Source organism: Pseudorasbora parva, chromosome 13 (assembly GCF_024679245.1).
Source record: "Pseudorasbora parva isolate DD20220531a chromosome 13, ASM2467924v1, whole genome shotgun sequence".
Taxonomy (NCBI): Eukaryota; Metazoa; Chordata; class Actinopteri; order Cypriniformes; family Gobionidae; genus Pseudorasbora; species Pseudorasbora parva.
This window is the reverse complement of record NC_090184.1, coordinates 45,767,395-45,782,924: the sequence shown is the minus strand read 5'-3', so window position 1 is coordinate 45,782,924 and position 15,530 is coordinate 45,767,395. Positions and strand designations below refer to the sequence as shown.

General features: G+C 38.5%; 1 protein-coding gene across 2 annotated transcripts in view; it reads right to left on the bottom strand.

Annotated features, from left to right (window-relative positions):
* Positions 1-15,530, bottom strand: part of loxhd1b (lipoxygenase homology PLAT domains 1b) — a 95,805-nt gene that overhangs the window by 20,503 nt on the left and 59,772 nt on the right. Inside the window, exons 25-33 of one of the 2 annotated variants that reach the window (XM_067414569.1) lie at positions 12,809-12,973; positions 11,277-11,458; positions 10,816-10,932; positions 9,215-9,377; positions 6,920-7,074; positions 5,937-6,146; positions 4,847-4,970; positions 4,197-4,405; positions 3,248-3,433 (exon numbers count right to left, since the gene is read on the bottom strand). In XM_067414569.1, coding sequence (XP_067270670.1) covers positions 3,248-3,433; positions 4,197-4,405; positions 4,847-4,970; positions 5,937-6,146; positions 6,920-7,074; positions 9,215-9,377; positions 10,816-10,932; positions 11,277-11,458; positions 12,809-12,973 — 1,511 coding nt within the window. Of the gene's footprint in view, positions 1-3,247; positions 3,434-4,196; positions 4,406-4,846; positions 4,971-5,936; positions 6,147-6,919; positions 7,075-9,214; positions 9,378-10,815; positions 10,933-11,276; positions 11,459-12,808; positions 12,974-15,530 lie in introns of those variants that run through there. The other variant, XM_067414570.1, reaches the window with a different exon arrangement.

The following is a 15,530-nucleotide window of genomic DNA, read 5'->3' as shown; positions in this document are numbered from 1 at the left end:
TCGCTACATTGATACTTTTATTAAACTGAATTGAATTTGGTTCATAATTGATGAATTTCGCTACATTGACACTTTTATTAAACTGAATTGAATTTGTTTCATAATCAATGAATTTCGCTACATTGACACTTATTAAACTGAATTGAATTTGGTTCATAATTGATGAATTTCGCTACATTGACACTTTTATTGAAATTAATTGAATTTGTTTCATAATTGATGAATTTCGCTACATTGACACTTTTATTAAACTGAATTGAATTTGGTTCATAATTGATAAATTTCGCTACATTGACACTTTTATTGAACTGAATTGAATTCGGTTCATAATTGATGAATTTCGCTACATTGACACTTATCAAACTGAATTGAATTTGGTTCATAATCGATTAATTTTGCTACATTGACACTTTTATTAAACTGAATTGAATTTGGTTCATAATTGATGAATTTCGCTACATTGACACTTTTATTAAACTGAATTGAATTTGGTTCATAACCGATGAATTTCGCTACATTGACACTTTCATTAAACTGAATTGAATTTGGTTCATAATTGATGAATTTCGCTACATTGACACTTTTATTAAACTGAATTGAATTTGGTTCATAACCGATGAATTTCGCTACATTGACACTTTTATTAAACTGAATTGAATTTGGTTCATAATTGATGAATTTCGCTACATTGACACTTTTATTAAACTGAATTGAATTTGTTTCATAATCAATGAATTTCGCTACATTGACACTTATTAAACAGAATTGAATTTGGTTCATAATCGATGAATTTCGCTACATTGACACTTTTATTGAAATTAATTGAATTTGTTCCATAATTGATGAATTTCGCTACATTGACACTTTTATTAAACTGAATTAAATTTGGTTCATATTTGATGAATTTCGCTACATTGACACTTTTATTAAACTGAATTGAATTTTTCATAATCAATTAATTTCGCTACATTGACACTTATTAAACTGAATTGAATTTGGTTCATAATCGATGAATTTCGCTACATTGACACTTATTGAAATTAATTGAATTTGTTTCATAATTGATGAATTTCGCTACATTGACACTTTTATTAAACTGAATTGAATTTGGTTCATAATTGATGAATTTCGCTACATTGACACTTTCATTAAACTGAATTGAATTTGGTTCATAATTGATGAATTTCGCTACATTGACACTTATTGAACTGAATTGAATTTGGTTCATAATTGATGAATTTCGCTACATTGACACTTTTATTAAACTGAATTGAATTTGGTTCATAATTGATGAATTTCGCTACATTGACACTTTTATTGAACTGAATTGAATTTGGTTCATAATTGATGAATTTCGCTACATTGACACTTTTATTGAACTGAATTGAATTTGGTTCATAACCGATGAATTTCGCTACATTGACACTTATCAAACTGAATTGAATTTGGTTCATAATCGATTAATTTTGCTACATTGACACTTTTATTAAACTGAATTGAATTTGGTTCATAATTGATGAATTTTGCTACATTGACACTTTTATTAAACTGAATTGAATTTGGTTCATAACCGATGAATTTCGCTACATTGACACTTTTATTGAACTGAATTGAATTTGGTTCATAATTGATGAATTTCGCTACATTGACACTTTTATTGAACTGAATTGAATTTGGTTCATAATTGATAAATTTCGCTACATTGACACTTTTATTGAACTGAATTGAATTTGGTTCATAATTGATGAATTTCGCTACATTGACACTTATTGAAATTAATTGAATTTGTTTCATAATTGATGAATTTCGCTACATTGACACTTTTATTAAACTGAATTGAATTTGGTTCATAATTGATGAATTTCGCTACATTGACACTTTCATTAAACTGAATTGAATTTGGTTCATAATTGATGAATTTCGCTACATTGACACTTATTGAACTGAATTGAATTTGGTTCATAATTGATGAATTTCGCTACATTGACACTTTTATTAAACTGAATTGAATTTGGTTCATAATTGATGAATTTCGCTACATTGACACTTTTATTGAACTGAATTGAATTTGGTTCATAATTGATGAATTTCGCTACATTGACACTTTTATTGAACTGAATTGAATTTGGTTCATAACCGATGAATTTCGCTACATTGACACTTATCAAACTGAATTGAATTTGGTTCATAATCGATTAATTTTGCTACATTGACACTTTTATTAAACTGAATTGAATTTGGTTCATAATTGATGAATTTTGCTACATTGACACTTTTATTAAACTGAATTGAATTTGGTTCATAACCGATGAATTTCGCTACATTGACACTTTTATTGAACTGAATTGAATTTGGTTCATAATTGATAAATTTCGCTACATTGACACTTTTATTGAACTGAATTGAATTTGGTTCATAATTGATGAATTTCGCTACATTGACACTTTTATTAAACTGAATTGAATTTGGTTCATAATTGATGAATTTCGCTACATTGACACTTTTATTGAACTGAATTGAATTTGGTTCATAATTGATAAATTTCGCTACATTGACACTTTTATTGAACTGAATTGAATTTGGTTCATAACCGATGAATTTCGCTACATTGACACTTTTATTGAACTGAATTGAATTTGGTTCATAATTGATGAATTTCGCTACATTGACACTTTTATTAAACTGAATTGAATTTGGTTCATAATTGATGAATTTCGCTACATTGACACTTTTATTGAACTGAATTGAATTTGGTTCATAATTGATGAATTTCGCTACATTGACACTTATTGAACTGAATTGAATTTGGTTCATAACCGATGAATTTCGCTACATTGACACTTATCAAACTGAATTAAATTTGGTTCATAATCGATGAATTTCGCTACATTGACACTTTTATTAAACTGAATTAAATTTGGTTCATAATTGATGAATTTCGCTACATTGACACTTTTATTAAACTGAATTGAATTTGGTTCATAATTGATGAATTTCGCTACATTGAGACTTTTATTGAAATTAATTGAATTTGTTTCATAATTTATGAATTTCGCTACATTGACACTTATTAAACTGAATTTGGTTAATAATTGATGAATTTCGCTACATTGACACTTTTATTGAACTGAACTGCGCAGGATGACAGAATTATCATTTACTTCCATTTTCAAATGCGGTTGTCACTCCCGCGGTTGCATAAAAGCGGGTGTCGTGGCCCAAGAGTCACACACTCGAGCGTCAGAACCTTTCGAATGATACTGATGGTTGTGGCGTCCAGTATGTTGAAGACTCTGGCCGTCAGACCGTCTCCTCTGTCTTTGGCCAGCCAGCACTTGCACAGGAAGTTGTACTGAATCCCTTTGGTGGGAACGCCCACAGAGAGTTCATCCACCAGCCAGCAGCTCTCCGGGGTCGCTCCATTATGCCCAAGCTGAGCAGAGAACACAGGAGTTCAACAAGAGACCTAACAGTCAAACTTCTACATCAATACACAAAGTGCTGCAGCCATGATATCTAGATGAATTAGTGAATTAATTAATTAATTAGCATGTTTCGCTAACATATTTTAACACATTACTAGAATTAATTAGCATGCTGCTAGTATTGTTAACTTGATTTATCATGTTGTTAACATGAACTAGCATGTTAGCACGTTTTGCATTATTTAACACGGTAATGTAAACTGCAATTCCTCCACTGGCCACTAGAGCGGCTCCAGAAGGAGCAGAATCTCATTGAGCTCATGTTAAAATGCCCAACTTTACCGCAGAATAAAACATGTTTACAGTCTGGGACAAATTGTGGTTTTGGCCTATATGACTAATTTTGCTCTTCATGACGACTGTGAGGGGGTGAAATTTTTTATAACTCATTCGTTTACATTATATAAAGCCTTAAAGTTCTGCATAATTAAGGGCGTGGCCACTGAGTGACAGGTGGATAGCCATTTTTCCGCTGTCTATAGTCATTGCGTCACCTAAGCTCCGCCCACATCCCAGCATTTTTGCCCATTTTCTGTTATCCAGGAGTGACACGCGATGACTCGCTCGCAATATGGCGACGCCCAGCTCGCCTCTACCTTTAAGCTTCAGAACGGCTCGTCGGAATCCTATGGGTGACGTCACGGACACTACAGGCATATTTTTTTACAGTCTATGTTTTTTTCTGAGATGAAAGCCGGCGCTGAGCCTCACCTCGACTCTCTTGATCTCTCCCACGTCGAGGCCGTAGCTCATGAAATGCTCCATCCCTCCCGCGGCGTAGCTCTTTTTATCGCCGGGCAGATCCAGCCACAGCCGGTCCGTCTCCACATCGCCGGGGCCCATGATGATGACGTACACGCGGCTGCTGGTGCTAGCGTCGCGGTCATCTCCCGTCGACACGGTGAAGTGGTACGGGATCACTGCGGGGACACACACACACACACACACACACACGTTTGTTTTTGTGAAATGTGATGGAGATTCCATAGGTGCAATGGTTTTTATACTGTACAAACTGTATTTTCTGTCCCTAGAGGTGGACAAACTACACAACTTCATTACTTGAGTAAAAGTAAAAGTACTACTGGTCAAATATTACTCCGTTACAAATGAAAGTTATAAAAACTGATACAGAAGTATAAAAGTTACAAAGCTCTTTATAAAGCTGCTGTCACTTTAAGGCCGAATGCACGGATCCAATACACTGATACACATCTGATATTCTCACACTGTTCACCTTCACTGAAGACAGAATCAACTTTGTTTATGTGAATACTCCACTAAATGAGCATTTGGACACCCGTCTTCTTCCATTTTGCTCTAAACTATAAATTGAAGCCAGAGAAACGCTCTGCACTCACTCGGACCCTCCTCCATGATCACAGCCTTCTTCTTCTTCTTCTTCTTGTTCATGTTTCCATCCAGACCAGCTTTAGAGTTCTGCGGGCTCTTCTTGTTCTGCGGATTCCTCTCGCCCGCATAACCCTGGGTTATAATAATCATTTCATCATTACTTTTTAAATCAAACATTTGCTTTATGTATTATGTTGTTCTGTTTTCAATTAAGTTAACATTAACTAACAATGACCAGCATTTAATAATCTTAATGATCTTCGACATTTACTAACTGTTCAAAAAACTTCTTCAACTTTTTTCATATTTAAATTAGTATATATATATATATATATATATATATATATATATATATATATTTATATATATTTATATATATATTTGTATGAATATTTATTCATAATTTTACCTTTGTATTACATTTTTATAAATACACCTACATAGCTATTATTAATAATTGGATTAGTTTTTATATTTTACACTTACATTATTTATTTTTGTATAAATATTTTTTTTTTTAATAAATCATTTTTTTGTTTAAGTAATTTTGTTGTGTTTTTGACATTTAGATTTGTTTTTATAAATTTAACAATAATTTTTATAAACTGCTCATTTTTTATTAATATTTTGATTAGTGATTGATTTTATATTGATTTTATATTGATTTTAATCTGGCAACCTGGATGCCGAAACACTAGTGACTTTGTGATTGGTCGATAGGTGGAGGGCGGAGCTTCGGGCCAAAACACAACATGACATCATCAACATCAGTTGAAGGCAACAACAACTTTATAATGACAATATCCTGCCGGACTACTGTTGTCAGTGATAAAAGTGTTTGAAATGAACATGATTTCTGAATGTCTAGAGACACGTCAGGGCCATTTTATGATTCATTGAAATACATTTCTTACATACAGTTCCCTTAAGATTTTTAACTCCAACCATTGCTTGTATAATGCATGTCAATGGGGTCTAATTCTAGAAACATCTACACCTACATCTTCGATGCCCTGGCGGTCAGCAGATAAACATAAAATTTTCATTTTTGGGTGAACTACCCCTTTAATGTGATTAATAAAGAACGAGCAGCGGCACCTTGACGTAGAAGGTCCTCTCGATGCGCTTGTCCTCTTTCTTTCTGGAGAGCCAGCGCTCACACAGGAACATGTAAACCTCCTCCGTCTCCACATCCACCACCTCCACCTGATCCAGATACCAGTCGGCTCCGGCCTGAGAGTTATCGTGCCGGATCCGGATCTTAAACACCTGACCCAGGTCCACTGCTTCAATGCTGAACTTATCCACCTACACACACATCTAGTGTGAGTCTGTCTTACAACAAATACATCACAAAGCCTTCAAGAAAAACACTTATAAATCCTTATCTTAGTGACATACACCGATCAGGGATAACATTATGCCCAGTGAAGTGAATCAAACTGATGATCTCCTGTTAGTGGGTGGGATATATTAGGCAGCAAGTGAACATTTTGTCCTCAGAGTTGATGTGTGTGAAGCAGGAGAAATGGGCAAGCGTAAGGATTTGAGCGAGTTTGGCCAGATTGTGACGGCTAGACGACTGGGTCAGAGCATCTCCAAAACTGCAGCTCTTGTGGGCTGTTCCCGGTCTGCAGTGGTCAGTATCTATCAAAAGTGCTCCAAGGAAGGACCAGTGGAGAACCGGCCACAGGGTCATGGGCGGCCAAGGCTCATTGATGACCGTGGGGAGCGAAGGCTGGCCCGTGGGGTCCGATCAAACAGACGAGCTACTGGAGCTCAAACTGCTCCAGAAGTTAATGCTGGTTCTGATAGAAAGCTGTCAGAATACACAGAGCAGCTCAGTTTGAGGCGTATGGACCAGTCAGGGTGACCTCTGACCCCTGACCCCGCCAAAAGCACTAACAGTGGCACGTGAGCATCAGAACTGGACCACGGAGCAATGGAAGAAGGTGACCTGGTCTGAGGAATCACGTGTTCTTTTACATCACCAACACAATATTAGGAAGGTGGTCATAATGTTATGCCTATCAGTGTATAATAACTGAAGATCTCATTGTGGCTTTTGTTTCAGGACTTACGGCTCCTCTCTCAAACTTGTTACCGCTGCTCTCAGATTTGCGGAGCTTCCGCTCTCCGGTGTCTCCCAGATCTCCGTAGATCGTCAGGAAAACGTTGGCATCGGTTCCGGCTCCGTACATGTCGCCCGTCCTCACCGTAACCTTATACGTGTGAGCTGAGAGAAAAGACATCACAGCATCAGTGCTGAAGATGAACCACATCTGATGACCAGCTGCCTCAAAACACAATTAGTGTTAAAGGGTTAGTTCAGCCAGAAATGTAAATTGTGTGATTAATTCCTCCTGTGGTTGGCCAGCCGTCAGACCTCCGCTCATCTTCACACACAGATGAAGATATTAGTGTTGAAATCCGATGGCTCAGAAAGGCCTTCATTGACACCAATGTCATTTCCTCTCTCAAGACCCATAAAGGCACTAAAGACGTCGTTACAAAGCCCATCTCACTACAGCGGCTCTACAATCATTGATGAAGAGGCCAGAATAGAGTTAGTGCGCAAAAAACACTAAATAACGACTTATATAGTGATGGCCGATTTCAGAACAAAGCTTCGAACCGTTATGAGTCAGTGAATCGATTCATGATTCGAACCGTTATGAGTCAGTGAATCGATTCATGATTCGGATCGTGAGTCAAACTGCTGAAATCTCGTGACTTTGGCGATCTGAATCATGAATCGATTCACTGAATCATAACGGTTCGAATCATGAATCGATTCACTGACTCATAACGGTTCGAAGCTTTGTTCTGAAATCGGCCATCACTATATAAGGCTGCATTTACACTGCAGGTCTTGATGGACAATTCTGATTTGGTGACTATATCCGATTTTTTGGACGACCCGCTTACATCATCTTTTCAAAAGCGACCCGTATCCGATATTTGCATTTACACTGTACACTGGCAAAACAGCCCAAGACGCTCTTAACCGGTGAAAGGAAGGAAAACAGCGCGATATGCAATGGACGCAGACAAAATTAATGCACTGTTCCACACATCTTTAAAGGTCAGCAAAACATTTCTCTCGTAAGACGGAGAAAAAGAGGAGAGCCCTTGACGGGGTTGCCAGGTTTCACAACAAAACCCGTCCAATTGCAACTCAAAACTGTTAAAGTAGCCCAATGCCGCATGAAAACCGCAGACTTGGCAACACTGGATCGCAATTTGTGTCCACCTGAGTCGATGTCAATCGACTCCGTCCTTTTTTCAGTCACGTACGACTCGCATTTACTGGGGGATATCCGATCTGACCGCTTACATGGCAGACGCTAATGCACATATCGGAATCATATCGCATTTATTCCCACATATGAGTGAGGCCTGAATCCGATCTGAGGATATCAGAATTCATGTGTTTTTTCACTGCCTACACGTTCATATGTCATAACCGATCTGTGCCACACGAGAGGGAAAAATCGGGGTCACTTGAACCCTGCAGTGTAAATGGGGCCATAGTCGTTATTTTGTTTTTTTTGCGCACAAAAACTCTTCTCATCTCTTCATAAAATGATTGTAGAGCTGCTTTAGTGAGATGGGCTTTGTAACGACGTCTAAGTTTTCAACTAAACATCCAAATAAAATTAATTACTAAATTAACTCTATCAACTATATTACTGATCTGCCCACATTGTTGCTCTATGATCAATTTAAATGAGCTGATGACATCACCGTTTTCTCCAGAACGACTGTACAGACGAATCAAATTTTGTCGCAATATTTTCCTGTTTAACACTGTGAAGCTGCTTTGAAACAATCGGCATAGTAAAAGTGATATACTGTTTCTAAGTCAAGTCAAATCTGTTTCTAAGACATGATGATCTAAAGTTAGGATTAGTTAAGGAAGTGTATGTAAGATTGTGGCCAAAACTGGTACTGCAATCCTCCTCCCCCTGACTCAGGGTTGCCAGATTGGCTGCAGGATCAGCAGAACGTTTGTAGATCTGCAGCTGTGCTTACCAGAGCAGATCTGGCAACCCGGATGCAGAAACACTACCGACACCATTATTGGTCGATAGGTGGAGGGCGGAGCTTTAGGCCAAAACACATGACGACGACATCAACATCAGTTGAGGGCAGCAACAACTTTATAATGACAATATCCTGCCGGACTACTGCTGTCAGTGATAGAAGTGTTTGAAATGAACATGATTTCTGAATGTCTAGAGACACGTCAGCGCCATTTTATGATTCATTGAAATACATTTCTTACATACAGCTCCTTTAATAATCTAACTTGACCATAAGGCTGTAAGCAGACTCTTCATGATGCATTAACACTGATATAATCGAGCACGTACTCTCCAGCGCGTCCTCCACCTCCAGCTCGCTGTGTTTAAGTGTCCCATCTCTCAGAAGTTTCTCCGTAATGATGTCCGAAGGCACGAGTTCTGTCACCGTCTCCCCGTCCTCCTCAGAGCGAGCCAGCCAGCCCTCGCAGGGGAAGATGGTGGTCTCTGAACCCTGCACACACACACCAAAGTTACACATCTCACTGCTACTATTAGTCCAGTGGCATTGTGAAAATACCGTTACCGAGATGATAAAAGGACCAATTTTTGCATGGTGTTTCCTTAGGGTCTATGGTGTAATTTTGGCCTAGGAGCCCTCGGAAAAAAACTTTATAACATGTAATATTAGAAGAATATGATTAAAAAACAGTGAAAATCTACTGGCCTGAGCACAAATTAACTAAAGGAAGCTTATTCAGTGGTTTTAAAAGACCATTACTCTGAAATTTTTATCTGAGAGGGAAAAAACTAAAAAACTTTTTTCATGAATATTGTTTTTAAGTAATTTGACAGTAAATGTCCATATTTCAGCTGGGCTCCTAGGCTGAAATCATTCAGCAGGTCCTAAAGAAGCTTCATGTAAAACTTGGTGCTTTTTATCACCTCATTAACGGTACTATTTAATATGTGCACTACCCAACTGGACTATATATGGCAGAAAACATCTGCGTTTCCACCCCACGAGTTCAAGAGAACACAATGTTCATGTGGTATGTTCATATGTTCAAAAAATGTTTTTTTTTTATAATTTTGGTTTAAATTTCAACTTTTAATGTTATAATTTTGTTTTGTCATAATTTTGACTTATGTAATAATTTCTTTTTAAATTTCGACTTCTGTCATAATTGAGTTTTCTTCATTTTCATAATTTTTGACCTTTCTGTCACAATTTTGACTTTTTAAGTAATTTGTGGTTTTTATGTTCATATTTCTGTGGAAACTGAGACATTTTATTTCTCAGGATTCTCTGATGAATAAAGTTCAAAAGAACAGCATTTATTACATTAGAAATATAATCTTTTGTAACATTATAAATCTCTTTACTGTCACTTTTAAACAGTTTAATGCATCCTCATAAGCCATCATTTTGATGTTTTAAGTAGTAATTTTACGTCATAATTTGGTTTAAATTTAATTTTTATGTCATCATTTCAATGAAGTATTTCAACTTAGTCATAATTTTGATAATTTTGACTAATTACGTAATCATTTTGGTTTAAATTTCAACTTTTGTCATCATTTTGACACTGTCAATTTCTGTTTAAATTTTGACTTTTGTAACATTATAAATGTCACTTTTTTATCAATTTAATGCATCCTTGATGAATAAAAGAATTAATTTATTTCTTTAAAAAAACTTTAAAGCCACCAAACGAACATTTGAGATGCAGCGATGCCATTGGTCTGCTGGTTAGTCCAGTTATCCAATCACAGCCTCAGAGTTTTTTGTTGCACATTGAGGGATTTATTCAGTAAATGTGTTTCCGTCGTAGTTTATGAGCATGTCTTCTTATCGGATAAAACAATCATCCAATTTTTTATGCACAGTTATGAGGACTTCCATCAAGCCACATCCCAAAATCTGCATAAAATAGGTAAATACTCGTTACCTTTCCTTTTCTTAGAAGTCGTCTGATTTCCACTCTGTCCAGATGCCAGCCGGGGTTCGTCCCTTGGTTATCGTGCCCAATACGGATCTTCTCGATTATGTCTCCAATGTCTTCCAGCTTCACAGAGGGACACAAAACAACACAGATTGAGATTGAAATCATAAAGCACAATTCTTGTGTTTTCGTGGAATATTGCAGTGTTTATTCTAAAACGATTTATCATAATTGTTTTAAACTCATGTTCCTAGTAATCTTGAATCAGAATAACTTCATCTCTTCTCTGATGACGAGGGCGGAGCAATCTGTCATTCATGTGAGATCAGCCAATAGCAAACCACGACCATTCAATCAATTCCCCACAGACACAATCAAGCCTCGCCCCTACATTTGTTCTTGTTTGAAAAGCGATTAATTCGACATACGGCAAAATACGGAAAACGAGCACAGTTTTAGACGCTCACCTCCACTATGAACATGTCTTCTGCCGATCTCTCAAAGTACAAGCGTCTCTCTCTCTTATTGACACACAGGTTCTTCTGCTGCGTGGCTTGGCCCTTCTGACCGTACAGAACGATGAAGACATTTGCGTCCGTCCCCGCGGCGAAGACGTCGCTCGTGAAGGTGGTTATCTCATAGGGAACAACTACAGGAGAAAGACAAAGAGCTCTTTACAAAAACATACATTCAAGTAGATTTATTCATTCTTCTTAATACACTATATTGCCAAAAGTATTGGGATCCCTGAGTTCAGGTGTTCGATCTCTTCATGGCCACAGGTGTATAACTCCAGCTCTCGGCCTGCAGACGCTTCTACACACATTAGTGAAGGAATGGGTCACTCTCAGGAGCTCAGTGAACTCAAGCGTGGGGCCGTGATAGGCTGACACCTGTGCAATAAGTCCATTCCTGACATTTCCTCACTACTAAATATTCCACGCTCAACTGTTAGTGGGATTAGAACAAAGTGGAAGCCATTGGGAACAACAGCAACTCAGCCACTAAGTGTTCAATCCCAGAGCGGGGTCAGCGCATGCTGAGGGTCACAGTGCGCAGAAGTCTCCAACTTTCTGCACAGTCAACAGCTCCAGACGAGCTCAAGAACAGCGGAGAGAGCTTCATGGAATGGGTTTCCATGGCCGAGCAGCTCATCCAAGCCTTATATCACCAAGAGCAATGCAAAGCGTGGGATGCAGTGGAGTAAAGCAGCCGCCACTGGACTCTAGAGCAGTGAGACGTGTTCTCTGAGCGACCAATCACGCTTCAGTCTGACAATCCCATGGATGAGTCTGGGTTTGGCCGTCGCCAGGAGAACGGAACTTGCCTGACTGCATTGTACCAAGTGTAAAGTTTGGTGGAGGGGGGATTATGGGGTGGGGTTGTTTTTCAGGGGTTGACCCCTTAGTTCCAGTGAAAGGAACTCTTAATGCTTCACCAAGACATTTTGGACAATTTCATGCTCCCAACTTTGTGGGATCAGTTTGTGGACTTCCTGTCCCAGCATGACTGCGCTCCAGAGCTCAAAGCGTCGCTCCATAAAGACATGGATGAGGAGTTTGGTGTGGAGGAACTGGACTGGCCTGCACAGAGTCCTGAGCTCAACCCGATAGAACAGCTTTGGGATGAATTAGAGCGGAGACTGAGAGCCAGGCCTTCTCGTCCAACATCAGTGCATGACCTCACAAATGAGTTGGCAACACTGCAAACTGTTTCACTGTTTGTATCATTCTATAATTTTTTTTTTGCATCACTTTTACTCGGAACATGCTAAATTGCAACATAGGACGCCATTCATTATGCTAAGCTAAGCTAGCGGTGACCCTGTCAAACTAAAACAATGCATGCACTGAGACAAAAATGCATTTGCCCACATATTTCTAAAAACGGTGGAGTGTTCCTTTAAGAATGTTTAGATGATTAGAAAACAAGACAGAATCGCTAAGGAGGAACATCATTTTAAACAGCTAAACCGTGTTCTCTCTGGACGGTCTCGTACACGGCGTGTAAAGTTCAGTCTGCAGGTCCGCGGGATACAGATCTCGGACGATGGCTCCGTCATCTTCTCCTCTGTCCAGCCAGCGGCCGCATGGGAAGCGAAGCCTCTGTCCTTGAGAAGGAGCGTCAATCTCCACCCAGTCCAAGAACCAACCCGCCGACCCTCCTGAAAAACACACAGATCCACGATACTGGCGGACATTTCACCTGGATAACGCAATAATTGTTACATGTATGCCTGTCTTGTCTGTTTTGGTTTAGCTTGTGTTACTCTTACTGCATCCCATTTCACCTACTTACAAGACATCCTAAAAGTATGGACTCTTTTTGTGAAGAAAAAGTATATACTTATGAGTGTGTAGCAGAAGAGTATGCAAGCTTCGGGACTACTTCGCCATCTTTAACGGACTCTGTTGCTTTTTTACAAGCATCCCATCACTGTTTTAACTGAACTGTCAATCATCACACAGTTCAAATCCTCCACATTCAGTTTAATCTCCTGCCGTATCGGAGAGAAATGTAGCCGCTCGTCGATCTGCCATGTGTGTGTTTTTAATGCTGAGACTCTCCTCGTGTGTTTGCAGTTTAAATATAATAATGCATTTAACAGTTAACGGCCAAACGTGTCATTTCAAAAGTTCTCAATGCTGCTGCAGGTGAAATATAATGTGGACAACACTGAATAAATATCTTTAGTTAGGTTAAATACTGATAATTGATCACTCAAACCCCTTTATCTAAACCTCTCTACTTAACTGTCGGACTCGCACATCCGCCATGCTTGTAGTTTTCTAACGCTTCTTATCCGCGTTTGTAGTTCTAATCGAATCCTCGTCGAACTCGCAATGGGTTGTGGGTAATATCAGCCGAGTGTGTGTCGATCCGTACTTCGAATTCGGACCTGAAATAGTAAACCATCCGGGTATCTTTGGAATACTCTTCAACATACTACGATTTGGGACAAACTAATTCTATTTTCGAATACTATTTAGTATGGATAGTATGCGAATTAGGACGCAGGGTCTGTTTCTCCCCAGTTTGGTTAATTAGTCATGTCAGTCACCTGTGCCTTTTCCTTCACCCTTCACCCCGTGTATTTAAACCCTCAGTTTGCCCTCAGTGTTGGTCAGAACTCGTTTGCATGTAGATGTGTACAGTGTGTTCCTGAGTTTTATGATTAAAATACCTGTTTCCTGTTCTCCTTCGTCTCCGAGCGCTTATCTCCTACACACATCTGTAACAATAATCTCTTTTCCACTAATACTTCTGCTGAAAGGCATTTAAAGATATAGTTACAGATCTTGTTATCCAAAAAAGAAAAATCCAATAAATCTATCAATGGAATAAGAAAAATGATGTTTTGATTATTAACCCGTCTCCGGCGTGATGACTCCGATCCATCAAATATTCATATTCTTGTGTAATCGACGCGTCGTTCACGATAAACCCGTCTCTTGTGTGATTCCCAGAAATGTCAAATATTCGGCTCTAATATGATTTCTGAGCTGTGCGGTGTCCAGAATAATAATCCTCCTCTGTGTGTTAATAGGCCAGAGGAGAACTGAGTCTGGTTTCTCTAAGGTTTATTTTTCTCCCTCATGCCCTGATGAGTTTCGGTTCCTTTGGTCGCCTTTGGCTTGGCTTGCTCAGTTGGGGACACTAAGGGCGTTTTCACACCTGAAAGTCCGCACCAAGGTCCGAACCAAAGTTCGTGTTTTGTTACATTGTTTCCATTTGGTTCGTTTTGGTTTCCTTTACATTGCAGTTATGCAAGCGCACTAAAGAACTTTACATGACGCACTTGCATCCTGTCGTAGGCTGCATCTTAACATTGATTGGTTTGTTAGCGGACGTGTGTCTGACGTAGGCTAAGTGTGTTGTCAGTTCAGCGGGTAACTTTGACAAGAATGAATGAACAGACGCATATCGTTGCCAATACTGTTAATATTATGGCATTACTATCTGCAGCACCAACTATACTCGAGACAAATCCACCAAATGAACATCCTCGGTGTGCAAACATTTTATCGGCGCCGACAGGAAAGGAGGAGAAGACTATGGCTTTTTAGCCAAACAATGTATTTTGTTTTATAGTTATGTTTAAATATTATAATGTTACTTTTAAATTTCATCTAGGCTATATTGATTATGAAACACGAACAGATGCTCAATGTATGTCAAAGACATCGGGTCAGAGATGATTTTGACCACTTTAAGTTTTGTTTTGTAGAAAGCTTTGTATAAATTGTATCTTAATTTTAATAAATGTTTCATCATTTGCCTGAATTTAATAAATAAGCTTTAATAAATAATATAGCAGACAAACCGTGACGGAGCGAAATAAATAAACCGAAACTCAGCATATAGGCTATTATCTCACAGACATGAAATATATATATAGCTCGAAAATAAATAGTCAAGCAAAGCATGTTCACGTGAGCTGACTGAGCGGTTGTGTTTAAAATGCTGCGGCTCCATCACTGTGCTGTGAGTTTATTCACTAATCCTACACCAGAACTTCCTGTAAATGCTCTGAAAGTCTGAACTACAGAAAATGCTTTCACACAAGAAACGAACCGAACCTTTGCTCAGTTTAGTCCGGACCGAGACTACCTCTTTTCGTCTGACCAAATTTAATCAGTTTGGTCCGGACCGTGGGCCGAGGGAGGTTTCACACCTGTTATTTTGGTTCGTACCAAACTGAAAAGTCCGGACCAAACAAG